Below are 14,228 nucleotides of genomic sequence, written 5' to 3' on the forward strand. Positions count from 1 at the left end.
TTCGCTCAGCCTACCGGTTTTCTTTTTCTTGTAGCCCTGGATGTTGAACCAAGGACTTGACAATGGCAGACAAGTGCTCAACCACTGAGCCCAAGCCCCAGGCTAGTCTTTAAAAACAAAACTGTTCAAGTTGTCTCTTTATTTGGCAACCCGGACTCTGAAGACTGCATTTTATTATCCGAGACTTGCAGGACTACTCTTTTGATGTGGGAGGACAGAGGTGGAGGAAAACTCTGCCAAAGGTTCTCCAAAACTGGTGAGGAGGGGTGGGGATGCAGAGATGGCTCGGTGGTTAAGAGTGCTTGCTGCTCTTGTGGAGGACCCAGGTTCAGGTCCCAGCACCCACACAGCAGCTCACAACTGTTATTATTCCTAGCCACTCAGCAGTCAGGCAAAATGCTTAGTCACTCCAGGACCTTACATCCTATGTAATCAGTGCACAGAGTGGTCATGTAATCTATGCACACACATGGAGTAGCTACATATGCATGTGTGAGGTGACCTATAAAAGCAGGCTCTACCCAGCCGCCCCCTTTCTGGCCAGGTAGCGTGTGACCCTCCCCCTGCACCTTTCTTTTTGGTAGGCCTACTCACCTCCTCCACCTTTCCCTTCCCTAATAAACCCCGCCCCCCCCAAGACAGGGTTTCTCTGTGTAGTTTTGGTTCCTGTCCTGGAGCTCGCTCTGTAGCTCAGGCTGGCCTCGAACTCACAGAGATTTGCCTGGCTCTGCCTCCTGAGTGCTGGGATTAAAGGCGTGCACTATCACAGCTTGGCAATAAAAACTCTTATAGTGGATTCCATTGTACTTTGTGCTTTCTCCTGCCTGGTAAATATCATCGCTGAATAAATAACAACAACCATCCATAATTGCTGTTCCAGAGGAACCCATGACCCTCTTTGGGACTTGGTGGGACCCAGGCATGCCATGGTACAGATACATGCATGCAGACAAACTCATACACACACAAAACCAATGTTTAAAAACAAACCCTATATCACTTGGGGCAGGGAAATAGCTCAGCTGGTGAGAGCACTTGCCTAGACACGTGAAGCCCTGGGATCAATCCCCAGCCCCACAGGCCAGTTGGGTAGCATGTGCTTATAACTGCAGCACCTGGGAAGTGGAGCCAAGCGAATCAGAGGATCAGTACTCAGTACATCCTTGGCTACGTATTGGTTCAAGGTCAGCCTGGGCAACAGGAGACCTTTCAAAACACCAGAAGACCCACACCAGGTGCTTCCATAGAATCTCCTGTCTTCAAGGCTGTGTCTTAGTTGAAATGGTGCTCTGAGCATGGATGGGAGTGCATGCCAATAATCCTATCACTTTTGAAGTGGAGGAGCAGGGGCAGGAGCTCAAGGCCAGTTTGGGATACACTAGGCTCTGTCATTAAAAAAAAAAAAACAAAAAAACAAGGTGGGCAGTGGTGGCGCGTGCCTTTAATCGAAGTAGTCGGGAGGCAGAGCCAGGCGGATCTCTGTGAGTTTAAGGTCAGTCTGGTCTACAGAGTGAGATCCAGGACAGCCAAGGCTACAGAGAGAAACTCTGACTTGAAAAATAAACAAAACAAAACAAAAGCAAAAAAAAAAAAAAAAACCTCCAAAACAAAAATAACAAAACCATAAGCTAGCGGTGGTGGTGTCACACGCCTTTATACCCAGCACCTGGAAGGCAGAGACAGGATCTCTTTGAGTTCGAGGCCAGCCTGGTCTACAGAGCGAGTTCCAGGGCAGGCTCTAAAGCTTCGTTCTAAAGAGAGAAACCCTGTCTTGAAAAACCAACCAACCAACCAACCAACCAAATTAAGAGGGGAGAGTGTGGGAGGGATAGCTCAGCTGTTAAGAGTACTTGTGTCAGTATTCTGATCAGCCCCTTGAAATCCCACCACTTGGCTCCGCCCTGTGTCCTGAAGTAAAAGCCTCATTCTTTTATTTTTTGGTTTTTCAAGACAGGGTTTCTGTGTAGTTTTGGCGCCTGCCCTGGAACTCACTTGGTAGCCCAGGCTGGCCTCGAACTCACAGAGATCCGCCTGCCTCTGCCTCCCGAGTGCTGGGATTAAAGGCATGTGCCACCACCGCCCGGCAAAAGCCTCATTCTAAAGAACACCCCCCTTCTGCTTTTTCTCCCACAAAGTACACACCCTTGACTTTTCTCTCTCTTCTTCTCTCCTCTTTCTTTCTGCCTCTCTTTCCTTCATCTCTCTGTTATAACAAACTTTCCAGGTAGATGCAGTGTCTGGGTTGTGAATTACTGGTCTCTGCTGCTGCTGCCATGCCTGCATGATGTGCATTTGCCCAGCCTGCCGCTGCACCTGCCCAGCATGTTTCCCTGCACACTTGGGATACCCTTGGGGGTCCCCCCAGCACAATAATTCATAACATTGGCGCCCAACATCACCAGGCAACGCCATTGCTTTCTCCTGCCTGCTGGTAGTCTGAGGAGCTCTGGAATTCTGTACCACTTGCCATTTTTCAGGCTGGAACACTGACAGACTCTTCACCCTACCGAATTGGTAAGATTCCTCCCTCCCCTTCTGGCCATGTTCACCTATGTCTTGTTTTGCTTGCTGGTACCATGTGTTTTCCAGGCTCTGAGCCCCTGGGCCCCAACCCTATGTACAGCATATAGAGATGGCTTGTGCCCACTCAAGTTCACAGGCTTTGCCTGGCGCTCCCCAGCTGCCTCTCTCAGGCTCGAGCTGTCTGGGCAGGGCAGAAGTCCAGCTGCGACCTGCCATTTGTTCCTCCATGGCCGCTCACATGGGTGGGGCCCAGAGAGGTATACACTCCCCTTCGGGGCATCGGCGGAACCACATGCAGGTGGTATCATCACGTTAAAGATTTTAAAATTTCAGATCTTAACATTAATACAATTCTGATATACTTAGGGTCACAAGGCTCAAGATTTTAAATTTTCCTTGGCTACTCATTACCTGCTTTTCCATGATATGGATTTCAGTACTGATTGATACTAATTTACTAAAACTTTTATTTTTTCCTCACTTGTCTATTCCTAAGGATGGTAATTTTTCTCTCTCCTAGTCTTGGGACTCCTGCTCTTCCCAATTATTAAGACCATGGGCTTGTTCAGTCCTCAGCTCAAAAAAAAAAAAAAAAAAAAGACCATGGGCCAAAAGGCTCCAAATAAATTCATAAATTTTACCTTCTGTCTCTCGTCTATATCTCAGCATGGTAGCAGAAACATCAAAGCAGCAGTTGTGGACCACAGCCTGCAGCCCTTTCCCTGCTACGGATGTCAGCAGAGATTCTTGTCTATGTGATGTGGATCAGCCCAGCCAAACTTAATTGTTCCCTGCCTCTACAGCCAGGTCAGATGACCACATGCCTGGGTTCCCTCCTTACCTTTAACTAGCCGGAGGCCTCCTGACCATCTGTGCCCTGTTTCAGCTTGAAGCAGCTATGGAGAATAAGTTGTCCTGTGCTCCCTGTTCCCAGGACAGGCTGGAGGGCTAGGTTAGGGATGGAAACCTGGCATAGAGTCCACCAAGACTTTTCTCGGAGTTGGACAGCACCCTGACTCACAAGTCCCTTTTCTCTTGTTCTCCTTCAGTCTTGGGATCTTTCCCTGTCATTCTTCTTTGCCTTCTCAGGAGACAGCTTAAGAAATAATTATTTCTACATAAGTCATTCAGGATTATAATCTGGCTGTACTCAATAGATCAGAACTATAGCCACAGGGTCTTAAAAATGGTAATAGATTCAGATATCAAAGAAGGTCTCTCCTTACTCAAGTTCTATTCAGGCTTAAGAATGTGAATCTCCCTGTCCTTGCTAACTTCATTAGGCTGTAACTAACTGGGAAACCTGTATATTCAGATTTAAGTCATATATATATGCTCTCAAAGTTATAAATACATCTAACTGATTTTGTTCTCCCAGTCCTCAAACACCTGTAGAGATCTGAGAATATGGCATTTAATATAAATGCCTTTTTATGATAAAGAGACATGTCAGCTCCTGGCAGCATCCTGTATCTCCTCCAAGATAGATGGCTGCAGAAGAACTTCCACCTGGAAGCTTATGGTATGGCTGGCCACGCAGCGAAAAGCTGATTCTGTCCAGACTGTGCGTAAGTGGAACAATGGAGGACTGATTGCCTCATACTGCAAAGTCAAGATGGGTCAGTCTCCCCAAATTTCTACTCCACAGAAAAAAATCTGTCAGACCTGTCAGCCGAACAAGTGCTGCCTTTGGGGCTTCTGTTCCCCAACGACCAGAGAGAGACTTGGGATTGTTGCCCAGGTAGCTGAAAAGCTGCTTCACTTCTTAAATTTATCCTTCTCAGTTCTGACGATGTTTGATGACTAGGGTATCAGTTTAATAGCCCCGATCCTAGATTTTATATATACACACACACACTCTCTCCAATTACAGACAGGTATGCCTCCTTCATAGACTTCATGGTACAGGATAGACCAGTTTCAGATATAACTCCAGAGGTTCAAAGTTTTTGTTTTTTGCTTTTTTTTTTTTTCCATCACAGGCAATTTATTTTGTTCTATTCATTCACAGTTAATACAGGGTTAAAAGTTTTAATAATGATAAATGCAGCTTTGATAAACTGAAAGAACATTGACTACAAAGAATTCTTAAGAGTCCTTAAATGGATTTTTAACCCTTTTGCCATGATGTAAATCCATTCATTCCAGCTGTCTTACAGACACCTACAGGCTCCTGGGAAAAGTTTTGTTGCTGCATCAAGAAATCTAGTCTGATGAAAACTAACACTCTCCAGAGCCCATTTCTGACCCCCTCTATTTTTTGAGCACATTTTATAGATTCACTGTGCCCTCCTGACCTCCAGAGAAATAGCAAATGCCACAGCTTCTGTACTCCTGATTTGGCGTGCCATTTCCCAAGCTCCTGGAACACCACTGCTGCAACCTGTCTCCTCAGCTCCCTCAAGGAACGTTCCTGAGATCTCCCACTGTGTGTGACCCCCGGTAAACCCCCTCCCCACTTCACCCCTTGTCAGTTTGAAGTAGCTTGGAGAATTCAGTGCCCTTGCTTGCTCCCCCACCTGCTCCTGCCTCTCAAGTGCTTCAGCTGCTTTTCTTCCAGAAGTGAAATGATCCCATGATGAATAGTGTTAACTGTCAATTTGACAGGTTGTAAAATCATCTAGAATCAAGCATCATGCCCCGGAGGGATTATCTAGTCACACGGGTCAGCCTCTGGGCCTGCCTGTGTGTGACTGCCCTAATTAGGTTACACTGAGGTAGACTCACACAGTGGGTGGTACCATTCCCTAGGCTTGGTGCCTCACTGTGTAAGGAGAGAGCTGAGCACAAGCATCCACTGCTCTGCCTCCTTCAAGCTCCTGCTGCTCTGACTTCCCCGCCCTGATGGACACTGAGCTGACACAAACCCTGTCTCCCTAGAGCTTGCTTTGGTCAGGGGATTTTTATCACCACAGGAAAAAAATGAAGACTTCCCTCTTCAGAACCACCTTTAGTGAGGTGTGGTTAATAACAAATTAAGGATTTCTGCAAAATCTGCATCAAGTTTCAACCTTTATGCAATCTATTTTTTAATGTTTTTATTATTTATTTTTATGTCATGTGTGTGTGTGCCACAGAGACCCTGGAACTAGCTAGCTACAGGCTCAAGACTATTAGGAGAAACAAGTGTGACCACCATGTCATCTTTCTGGTCCTGATTTTTTTTTCCTTTTGAGACAGGGTTTCTCTGTGCATCCCTGGCTGTCCTGGCACTTGCTCTGCAGACCAGGCTGGCCTCAAACTCAGAGATTCACCTCCCTCTGTCTCCTGAGTGCTGGGATTTGAGACACATGCCACCAGTGCCTGGCTGACTTCTTTTTCTTTCTTTCTTTCTTTTTTTCTTTTTCTTTTTGGTTTTTCGAGACAGGGTTCCCCTGTGTAGCTTTGCACCTTTCCTGGAACTCACTTGGTAGCCCAGGCTGGCCTCGAACTCACAGAGATCCGCCTGGCTCTGCCTCCTGAGTGCTGGGATTAAAGGCTTGCGCCACCATCGCCCGGCTGACTTCTTTTTCTTAATTTAAAGATTCGTTTGTTTTTATTTAATGTGTATGAGTATTTTGCCTGCACAGGTATATGTGCACTGTGTTGTAAGTGTGCACCATGTATGTGCCTGATGGTCTTGAAGGCCGGAAGAGGGTATGGGTTCCCTGGAACTGGAATTACAGATGGTTATGAGCCACCGTGTGGGTGCCGGGAACCAAACTCAGGTCCTCTGCTATGGCAAGAGCTTTTAACCACCAAGCCATCTCTCCAGCCCCAGGGGTTTAATTATTTTAATTGTGTGTGTGTGTGTGTGTGTGTGTGTGTGTGTGTGTGTGTGTGTGTGTCTGAGCATGTAAGTACAGGTGCCCACTGAGGTCAGATCCATCTGATCCCCCTGGAGCTGCTGGAGTTACAGGCATTTGAGCTGCCCTATGTAGGTACTGGGAATTGAACTCCGGTCCTCTGGAAGAGTACTAAATGCTCTTAATCACTAAGCCATCTCCAGCCCCTGATGTTTTTAATATAGAAGTAACATTTTGAGTGATATATTATGAAGGAGAAAATAAAAATTCCAAACAAGAGAATATTTCCAGGATCTTACACTGCTAGTAACTGCAGCTGATTAGACTCACCCATACTCCCTCTTCTAGAAGCCTTAGCAATTCTGAAGTCCCAAAGCACAAATCTCTTGGACTGGTAGGTAGATCTTATTAGAACGACATCAATACAGTCTCTCTACCTGTTGTCTGTGAAGAACTTTAGGTTCAAAGTTAAATGTACATTTTAAAATGCTCTCGTGTAGCTGGGCATGTACACATGCCTGTACTTCAGCATTGCAGAGGCAGAGGCAGGAGGATCACTGCCCAGTCACAGCAAGCCTGGTCTAAGTTTCACGTGGGCCAGAGCTATAACAGAGAGAGATCTTATGTCAAAACAAAACAAAACAAAATCAAACACCAAACCAACAACAAAATATGACAGTCAACTTTCCCATATCTGAAGGAAAAAAATCCATCCTTTTGTTGGAGCTGCGCCTGTTTTTCCCTAGTGTGTAATCCAAGCTCCTGGGAAAGCTGAAGCAGGAAGGTCACAAATTCAAAGCCAGGCTGGGAACTCAGCCCGACCCCATCTCAAAATGGTTGAGGATGTACTTCTGTGGTATGGTGCTTGCTAGAATGCTTGAGGCGCTGGGTTTGAGCCTCAGTAGTACAAAAAAAGGGGGATATAAATACCACTTTCAGATGCAAGAGTGCATAACAGCATGGGCTGGGAGTGCAGTTTAGCTGGCAGTGTCTAGCATGCACAAAACCCTGGGTTCCATCCCGGCACTGAACTTGGGAAGCAAAGACAAGAGGATCGGAAGTTTAAAGTAATCTTTGGTGAGCCAGATGGTAGGTAGTGGTGATTGCCTTTAATCTCAGCACTCAGGAGAAGAGGCAGGTAGATCTCTGTGAGTTCCTGGTCTACAGAGTGAGTTCTAGGACAGCCAGGGATATACAGAAAGACCATGTCTTGGGGTGGGGTGGGAGAGTAATCTTTGGTTTCAAACTTAGTTCAAGGCCAGCATGGGCAAAAAGAATAATACATATTATTTTGTCCAGCCTCAGGACACATGTGGGAAAGTCAGGCAGTCTGGTTTCCGGTCTGAACTACACCGCCACAAAGCCCTTCTTTCTTAGTGACTAGGGCTTCTAGGGACAGGGGACAGAAAGGAGGAGGGAAGGTCATGTGTCTTCCCACAGCAACCTATTTTTATTTAATGTGTTCAATACTAATATAGTAGTGGAAGATCCCACACGCAAACAAGACATCCATACTGTACATATTTAGATCACGCTATCTCGGATGTCATTCAACTGAGCTTCTGACACATTCTTGGGAATCTTAAGTTTCTGGGAAGAATTACAAACAAACAAGTAATGTCCTCAAAGATAAGAGTGGAGATGGAAGCATATGTCTCCAGACTTTGCAGAGTCAGGACAAGGCTGTACTGAAGAGAAAAAGGGGGGTGTGGGGGTGGAAATAAAACAGCGACGTATCATTTTCAAATGTCACATTTAATGTTTTCACCACTGTACTTCAAATCTACATTGTACAAAGTGACCAGAAAGTGTGCCACGGTAACTGACCAACCTCTGAGATTGTACCTTTCATACCAGTGTCTTCTCGGGCTCTTTTGATACTAAACACGTTTCTCATTCAAGTGAATTGAAATGCTTCAGTTGGGTTGATTCTCAGGAGCCTCATAAAAAAAACAAAAACAAAAACAAAAACAAAGATATTGCACCATCTTTGTTTAGTAATTCAATGTTTGTTTCTTTCACAGCAAATAATTACTTCATTGAAGTTAAAACTTCCAAACATAACTTAATAGTCTTCAAATTCAGCTCAGATCACTCAAGATGAAAATACTCTGCTAAATACAGATAACTTACAATAACTTTAACAGTTAATTGTCCATAACACACACCAAGCTTTTTCCTAGACCAGTTTTAAGACGATCCATTAGTACTTGTTGTACAGGTGAAAAACGCTCTTCCATTTTCTTGTCTTTTTATTTTTAATATAAAAGTTGGAAGGGACATTCAAGTTTCAAGTCTCCACATTGAACTTAAAAAAAAAAAATAGTCATCATCAGCGTGTGGAGGTAAACAAGCCAAGTTGTGTAACTCCAGGAGGTAGAGGCCTTCGATTGGTGTTCTATTTACATATGCACAGAGTTCAGTGTTCCAGCAGGAAAAAGAATTTGTCAGAAAGTAATAAGCTATTTACTACTGTGACATTTCAAGACTCCCACAGCTTTGCCTAAGGACACAAACACATTTGACATGATTCCCTATGTGCCTTTGTGGCTTTAATTTTTTTTTTAAATTTCTTTTTGTCTTTTATTTATTATTTTTCACTGTCCAGTGCAGGAAAAGTCTCACAGAATTTCACAGACTAAAATGTGCAAGCTAGCTCTCTCTATACAGCAGTGTTGGGATTCTTTTGAAATTAGCCCAGAAATGAATTATTTACACACATGAAAGATGCATGCTTGGGTCTTTTTTTTTTTTTTATGTAAGAAAGAGCAGAAAAACTTCTAATAAAAATAGATTAAATATATATATATTTATATATATTTATACTGGGTAAGGAAAACAGGGTTAGTCTCTCCTAGTCAGATTCAGTCTCTCTACGTACGACATTGGAGTTCAGACAGTACACATCAGCATCACGGCTCTAATGAGAAGCCAGTTATAGGGCTTGGTCATTAGGTGACATGCCCCTCCCGCCCCTCCCCCACGTGCAGCCACCATCAGCTCACGTGGCTCCATGATTGGTCGCAGGCAAGCTTTCTAGACTCTTTAGTTTTAGAAAACCCTAAATTTTTAGGAATGGCTCAAATATCAAAATGTATGACTGTCCTCTGCTTGTGTGTGTGTGTGTGTGTGTGTGTGTGTGTGTGTGTGTACACATGTGAACAATCTCACTTCATTAAAAAAAGAAAAGAAAAGAAAACATAAACCCCAAACGCCCAAATTTGGTTCAGTTCCCATTTGTTCTGAGGCGAGCCATGGCAGCTGCACTAATTCTTTAACCATGTGCAGCTCTGGGTAAAATATTTTTTTTTCTTCTAAAAGCACAACCACTTTACAAGATTAAAAGTCTAGTAACATTTCTAAATATTATTCATATCATACAAGTAGTGGTTGTTAATTTAAAACTTCATTAGTAAAATTACAGTACAAGCATGATTAACCCTCCAGAATTGCAAATCCCAGACTCCAGTGAAAGCTACATTACATCTTCAGTAGTACAGTGTCCTCCACTGTCACTCCCACACCAGAGGAGAGGGTGGCATCTCAGACGGCTGAGCGACGGTGGAACTGCAAGGAAAGGGAGACCCCAGAGTCAGCGCACCTCAGAGGGTGAGAGGGCGGCTCCGCTCCCGCCCAGGAACCCTCCCTGGGGGGGGCGCTGTGCAGAGCCCCCGCTGCCTGCATCGTTCGTTGGTCTCTGTTGCTTTACCTTCTACGTGGAGTTGGCTGCAAACCATTCAGAGATCTGTTATCCAGAGTGAGGCAGTAACCTTCAGTGGTTTACACAGGGACAGGAGAGGGCCGTGGGAAGGATCCTGCCATCTACCTCAGAGTAATGTGGAAAATACATGTACAGTGCTTCCCATGGAGCCTACCTCATGTTGCAAGGCAAATGGTAGCTCTTATAAACAACGTTATCCATAGTCAATCAGGAAAATCCCCTTAAGAAGTATCTCTCAAAATAGTGTCAGCAAGTGGGAAGCTGTGTGAAGGGGCCCAGTGAGCCTTCTCTCAGGGACATTCCTGGTGCAGACGTGCCAGGGTCCAGCAACTGTTATCACAGACCTAGTAGTAGCTAGTTCCTGAGTGCAGGGTTGCTAATTAGAAAGGAATGGTAATCATTTTCCCTCCCAGAGCCCAGGAGAACAATGATCAGCACCTGGAAGGTGCTAGAACACCTAATCGCCTGGGCCACTGACTCTTCTGGGAAAATATTAAACCAAATACTTTAAAACCACAGAAAAGGGGGGTGGGAGGAGGGAAGAGGGGGATCTTTGATGGGTGTGTAAAATGAATGAAAATTTTTTCTTAATAAAAAAGGGTGAAAAAAGAAAAAAACACAGAAAAGTCAAAATGTAAGCTAATGCCATCTTTCTACGTGGGAAAAATGGAAGGGATGAAAGACAACTGATTTACTACTTCATACACAATTCTTGGATTTTGTCCAACAGCCTCAAGACAGGGAAGGCCCTACTTCAATGTGGGAAAAGGACAGAGAAGGGAGAGGATGAAAAGGAAAGGAGCAATGTCAGGGGTAGGGTAGGGGTGGGGTTGGGATGGGGGCCTCAAACTCAAATCCACCCTTTGTCCCGTGTCATGAAACTGGACCCAGATCTGCCTGCAGCTCTCCTTTGCTACCTGGCTTCGTATTCATATTTGCCAACAGAGGGCACAGGAGGGCGCTGCAGGCTGGAGCATCGGGCAGCAGCTTCCAGTCCTGCTTCTGGCCTTGTCTACTCGGTAAGTTTCTCTGTTGCCTTTCCGGCCACCTTGGTACATTTCCTCCTCGCTTGTCGTGCAGAATGCAGACCTGCTCCAAAAAGGCTCCTGGGGAGGGGACCTCTGAGTTCAATTTCTTCCCTGTTTTTCTCTGTTGGTTCATACAGGGTTGCTGTCCTTCGAATTTGCTACTTCAAACTCCTAGCTGCCCACCTCGAAGGCCACTTTTATGCTCTTTAGAAATTAGATGTCTTCTCCTGGTTAGCAATCCCTAGGTATTTTGTTGGTTTCTTTCTCTCTTTTTTTGGTTTTTCAAGGCAAGGTTTCTCTGTGTAGCTTTGGAGCCTGTCCTGGAACTCATGTTGTAGACCAGGTTGATCTCGAACTCACAGAGATTCACCTGCCTCTGCCTCCCGAGTGCTGGGATGAAAGGCGTGCACCACCACTGCCGCCTGGCTAGCAATCCCTAGTACTGAAATCTCCCCACATTGTTAAAGTGTTTTCTGTCTTTCCACTGGAAACAACCCAAGAGAGACAACGAGAATGAAGCTTGCTAGAATCCAAAGTGGACTCATAGCTCTCTGACAAGCATCCCAGCTGCCCCTTGAGATAGGAGTCATCTACCTGTTTGCCCCTTCCCCCAGCCCCCCACCCAACCCATCCAACCCTAAGCTTGTTCACTAGGGAGGCTGAGGCAGGAAGATGAACAGGGTATGAGACAATGTCTCAAAGAAACCAACAATGAAACAAGACAAAGCATGCAAACATCTGATAAACAAAGAGGGGGTCAGGCCTGGATCACAGTGCTGAGGCAGGAGGATCTCAAGAACAAGGCTAGCTTGGGATCACCTGGTGAAAACCCAGACCAAACTGACCAAACAAACAAACAAACAAATGATGAAGATCAAGCCCTTGGCTGCGTTATCAAGAAGACCGGAAGGCGGCAGCACTGAGGTGATACTTCAGTCAGTGAGCAGCCCCCACAACCGAGCAGCATAGTTCTCTGGGAAAAAACAAAACTGCTAACCTCACCTTGGGAGTCAGCTCCAGGATGAAGAAGGAGGCTTCCTGACATTTATAACATCACCTTCCTATTGAACTTTTTTTTTTTTTTTTTTTTTTTTTTTGAGGTCTCATGTAGCCTAGGCTTGAACTCACTATGTAGCCCAGGCTGGCCTTGAACTCTCTTCTTCACTCCACTTCTTAAATACTGGGATGACAAGCATGTGATACCATGCCCAGCCTCTGTTGAACTTTTAAAAATCCATATTATTAAACAAAACAAAACAAAACAAAACAAAACAAAACAACCCAAAACAGCCAAGTAGTAGTGGCACACACCTTTAACGCACTTGGAAGGCAGAGAGGCAGGTGGATCTCTGTGAGTTTGAGGACAACCTGGTCTACAAACCTTGTACCAGAACAGCCAGAGCTGTTACACAGAGAAACCCCGCCTCAAAAAACAAACAAAACAAAAACCACAAACAACAAACAAACAAAAGAGAAATAGCAAGAACCAGTGCTTGCCACCAACCCTGATGACCGAGGTTTGATGCCAGAGTACACATAGTTCACACAGAGAGAACTGACTCCCACATACATACACACGTGAAAATAAATAGTTAAAAAAAAAAAAAAAAAACCCTTAACACCAAAAATATACTGAGTAACAAACAAAATACAGCCCCATTCTTTTGATTCTGGGATGTGAGAGTTGTGCAGACATAGTTACCTAATAAAGCTCTTAAAGGCAGCAGACTGCGGGTTGATGCAGAGAGGCACTCTGTTTCCTTTCTGCTGTTCCAAAATGAACTGGTGGATAATTTCTGCGGAGAAAACAAACACCGTCCACTCCACTGCCAAACCCAGGCTGGCAGTGTGGATTCCCAGCTAAGGCAGCCAGTATCTGAACACAACGGCCTGCTGTGTAAGTTAAATCACACACACCCTCTATCAGTCCCAATCAAGTTCTCCTTTTCTGAAGCCAAAATGATGGTTGTTGCTAAAAACACAAACACTTTCCCGCAGGCTCTGCACAGGCTGGAAGCTGCACCACCAGGAGAGTCTGCGTGTATGGTGTTATAGGGGAAGTCTTCTACCACTGAGCTAAATCCCCAACCCCGGGAAGTCTTCTAAACTCAAGACCACCTCAACTTGTACCACAGTGAGGATCCTCAGCATCACATTATGAGTAAATTATCCAATCCCCTTCTCCTATCACCATTCTCTCTAGCGGACTTCTACTTTTTTGAAAAGAAGTCAAATGTTATAAAGAAGTCCAATACGTTTTATTTAATGAAGTGACACTGTGAATACAGATACAATATATTTTGAACCACACGCATTACGACTCGGAATAGAAACCCAGTTTCCATTCCTCTGGCTAGTCTTCCCCTGGAAATGACACTAACTCGCCATTCTCTCCGCACACATGCTCTGCACAGACAGCGGGCAGCTTTGGGAAGGCCCCGACTCTGGATCTCCACTATGTAATCAAAGATGTCACCGGTGACTGTGTCAGACCAGATGTCAAAAGGCACTCACCTTTAACCTGTCGGACAGAGCTGAGGTTCTTCTCAAAGGTGTCATCAAATTTGGGGTTGGTGACAGGCTCAAAGTCACTGGTGTAGACCCTTCCCGTCGAGGTGGAGAAGCAGCACTTACACATACATGTGTGGTACCTCAGCCTCCCTTCATCTAGGTAGGGGTGGGCTAAGGCATCCTTAGCGGATATCCTTTTAGACTGAAATCAAATTTAGAGACCAGCACATCAACACTACAGATGAGCATGGCTGTCCGTGTAGAATCTTTCACAAGACAGAGTTAGATCACACAGCTTATACTTGATATATAGAACATTCTGGGCAAAGGGGGACAACTGAATTTAGGGCTGGGTGACAGGAGAGTGAGTAGACTTAGAATAACAGCTGTCCCTTTGAAATGTCAGTCAACTAAAAATCTGGAAAGCTCTTACCTTGAAACAGATGTACACAGGGCCCCAAATGACAAATACCATGACATTTAAATATGTAATGCTTTGCACTTTAGACAACAGGCCGCACTCTGAGGAAGTCAGCACAGGAGACAGATCATGCTGGCAATTTTAGAAAGCTGCTTAGAACTTCTATTCTCTCTGAACACAGATTGACAGGGCAAAGCACACCCAAAAGCTGCAGGGGTAGCAGAGGGGGCAGCGTGAAT

General features: G+C 45.1%; 1 protein-coding gene across 1 annotated transcript in view; it reads right to left on the minus strand.

Moving 5' to 3' along the window:
• Positions 1-8,044: 8,044 nt before the first annotated feature.
• Nlk (nemo like kinase) overlaps positions 8,045-14,228 on the minus strand; it is a 134,303-nt gene continuing 128,119 nt past the window's right edge. Inside the window, exons 9-11 of the mRNA XM_028866898.2 lie at positions 13,572-13,770; positions 12,760-12,853; positions 8,045-9,875 (exon numbers count right to left, since the gene is read on the minus strand). Coding sequence (XP_028722731.1) covers positions 9,821-9,875; positions 12,760-12,853; positions 13,572-13,770 — 348 coding nt within the window. The 3' untranslated portion in view covers positions 8,045-9,820. The remainder of the gene's footprint in view (positions 9,876-12,759; positions 12,854-13,571; positions 13,771-14,228) is intronic.

Source organism: Peromyscus leucopus, chromosome 8b, assembly GCF_004664715.2.
Source record: "Peromyscus leucopus breed LL Stock chromosome 8b, UCI_PerLeu_2.1, whole genome shotgun sequence".
Classification (NCBI taxonomy): Eukaryota; Metazoa; Chordata; class Mammalia; order Rodentia; family Cricetidae; genus Peromyscus; species Peromyscus leucopus.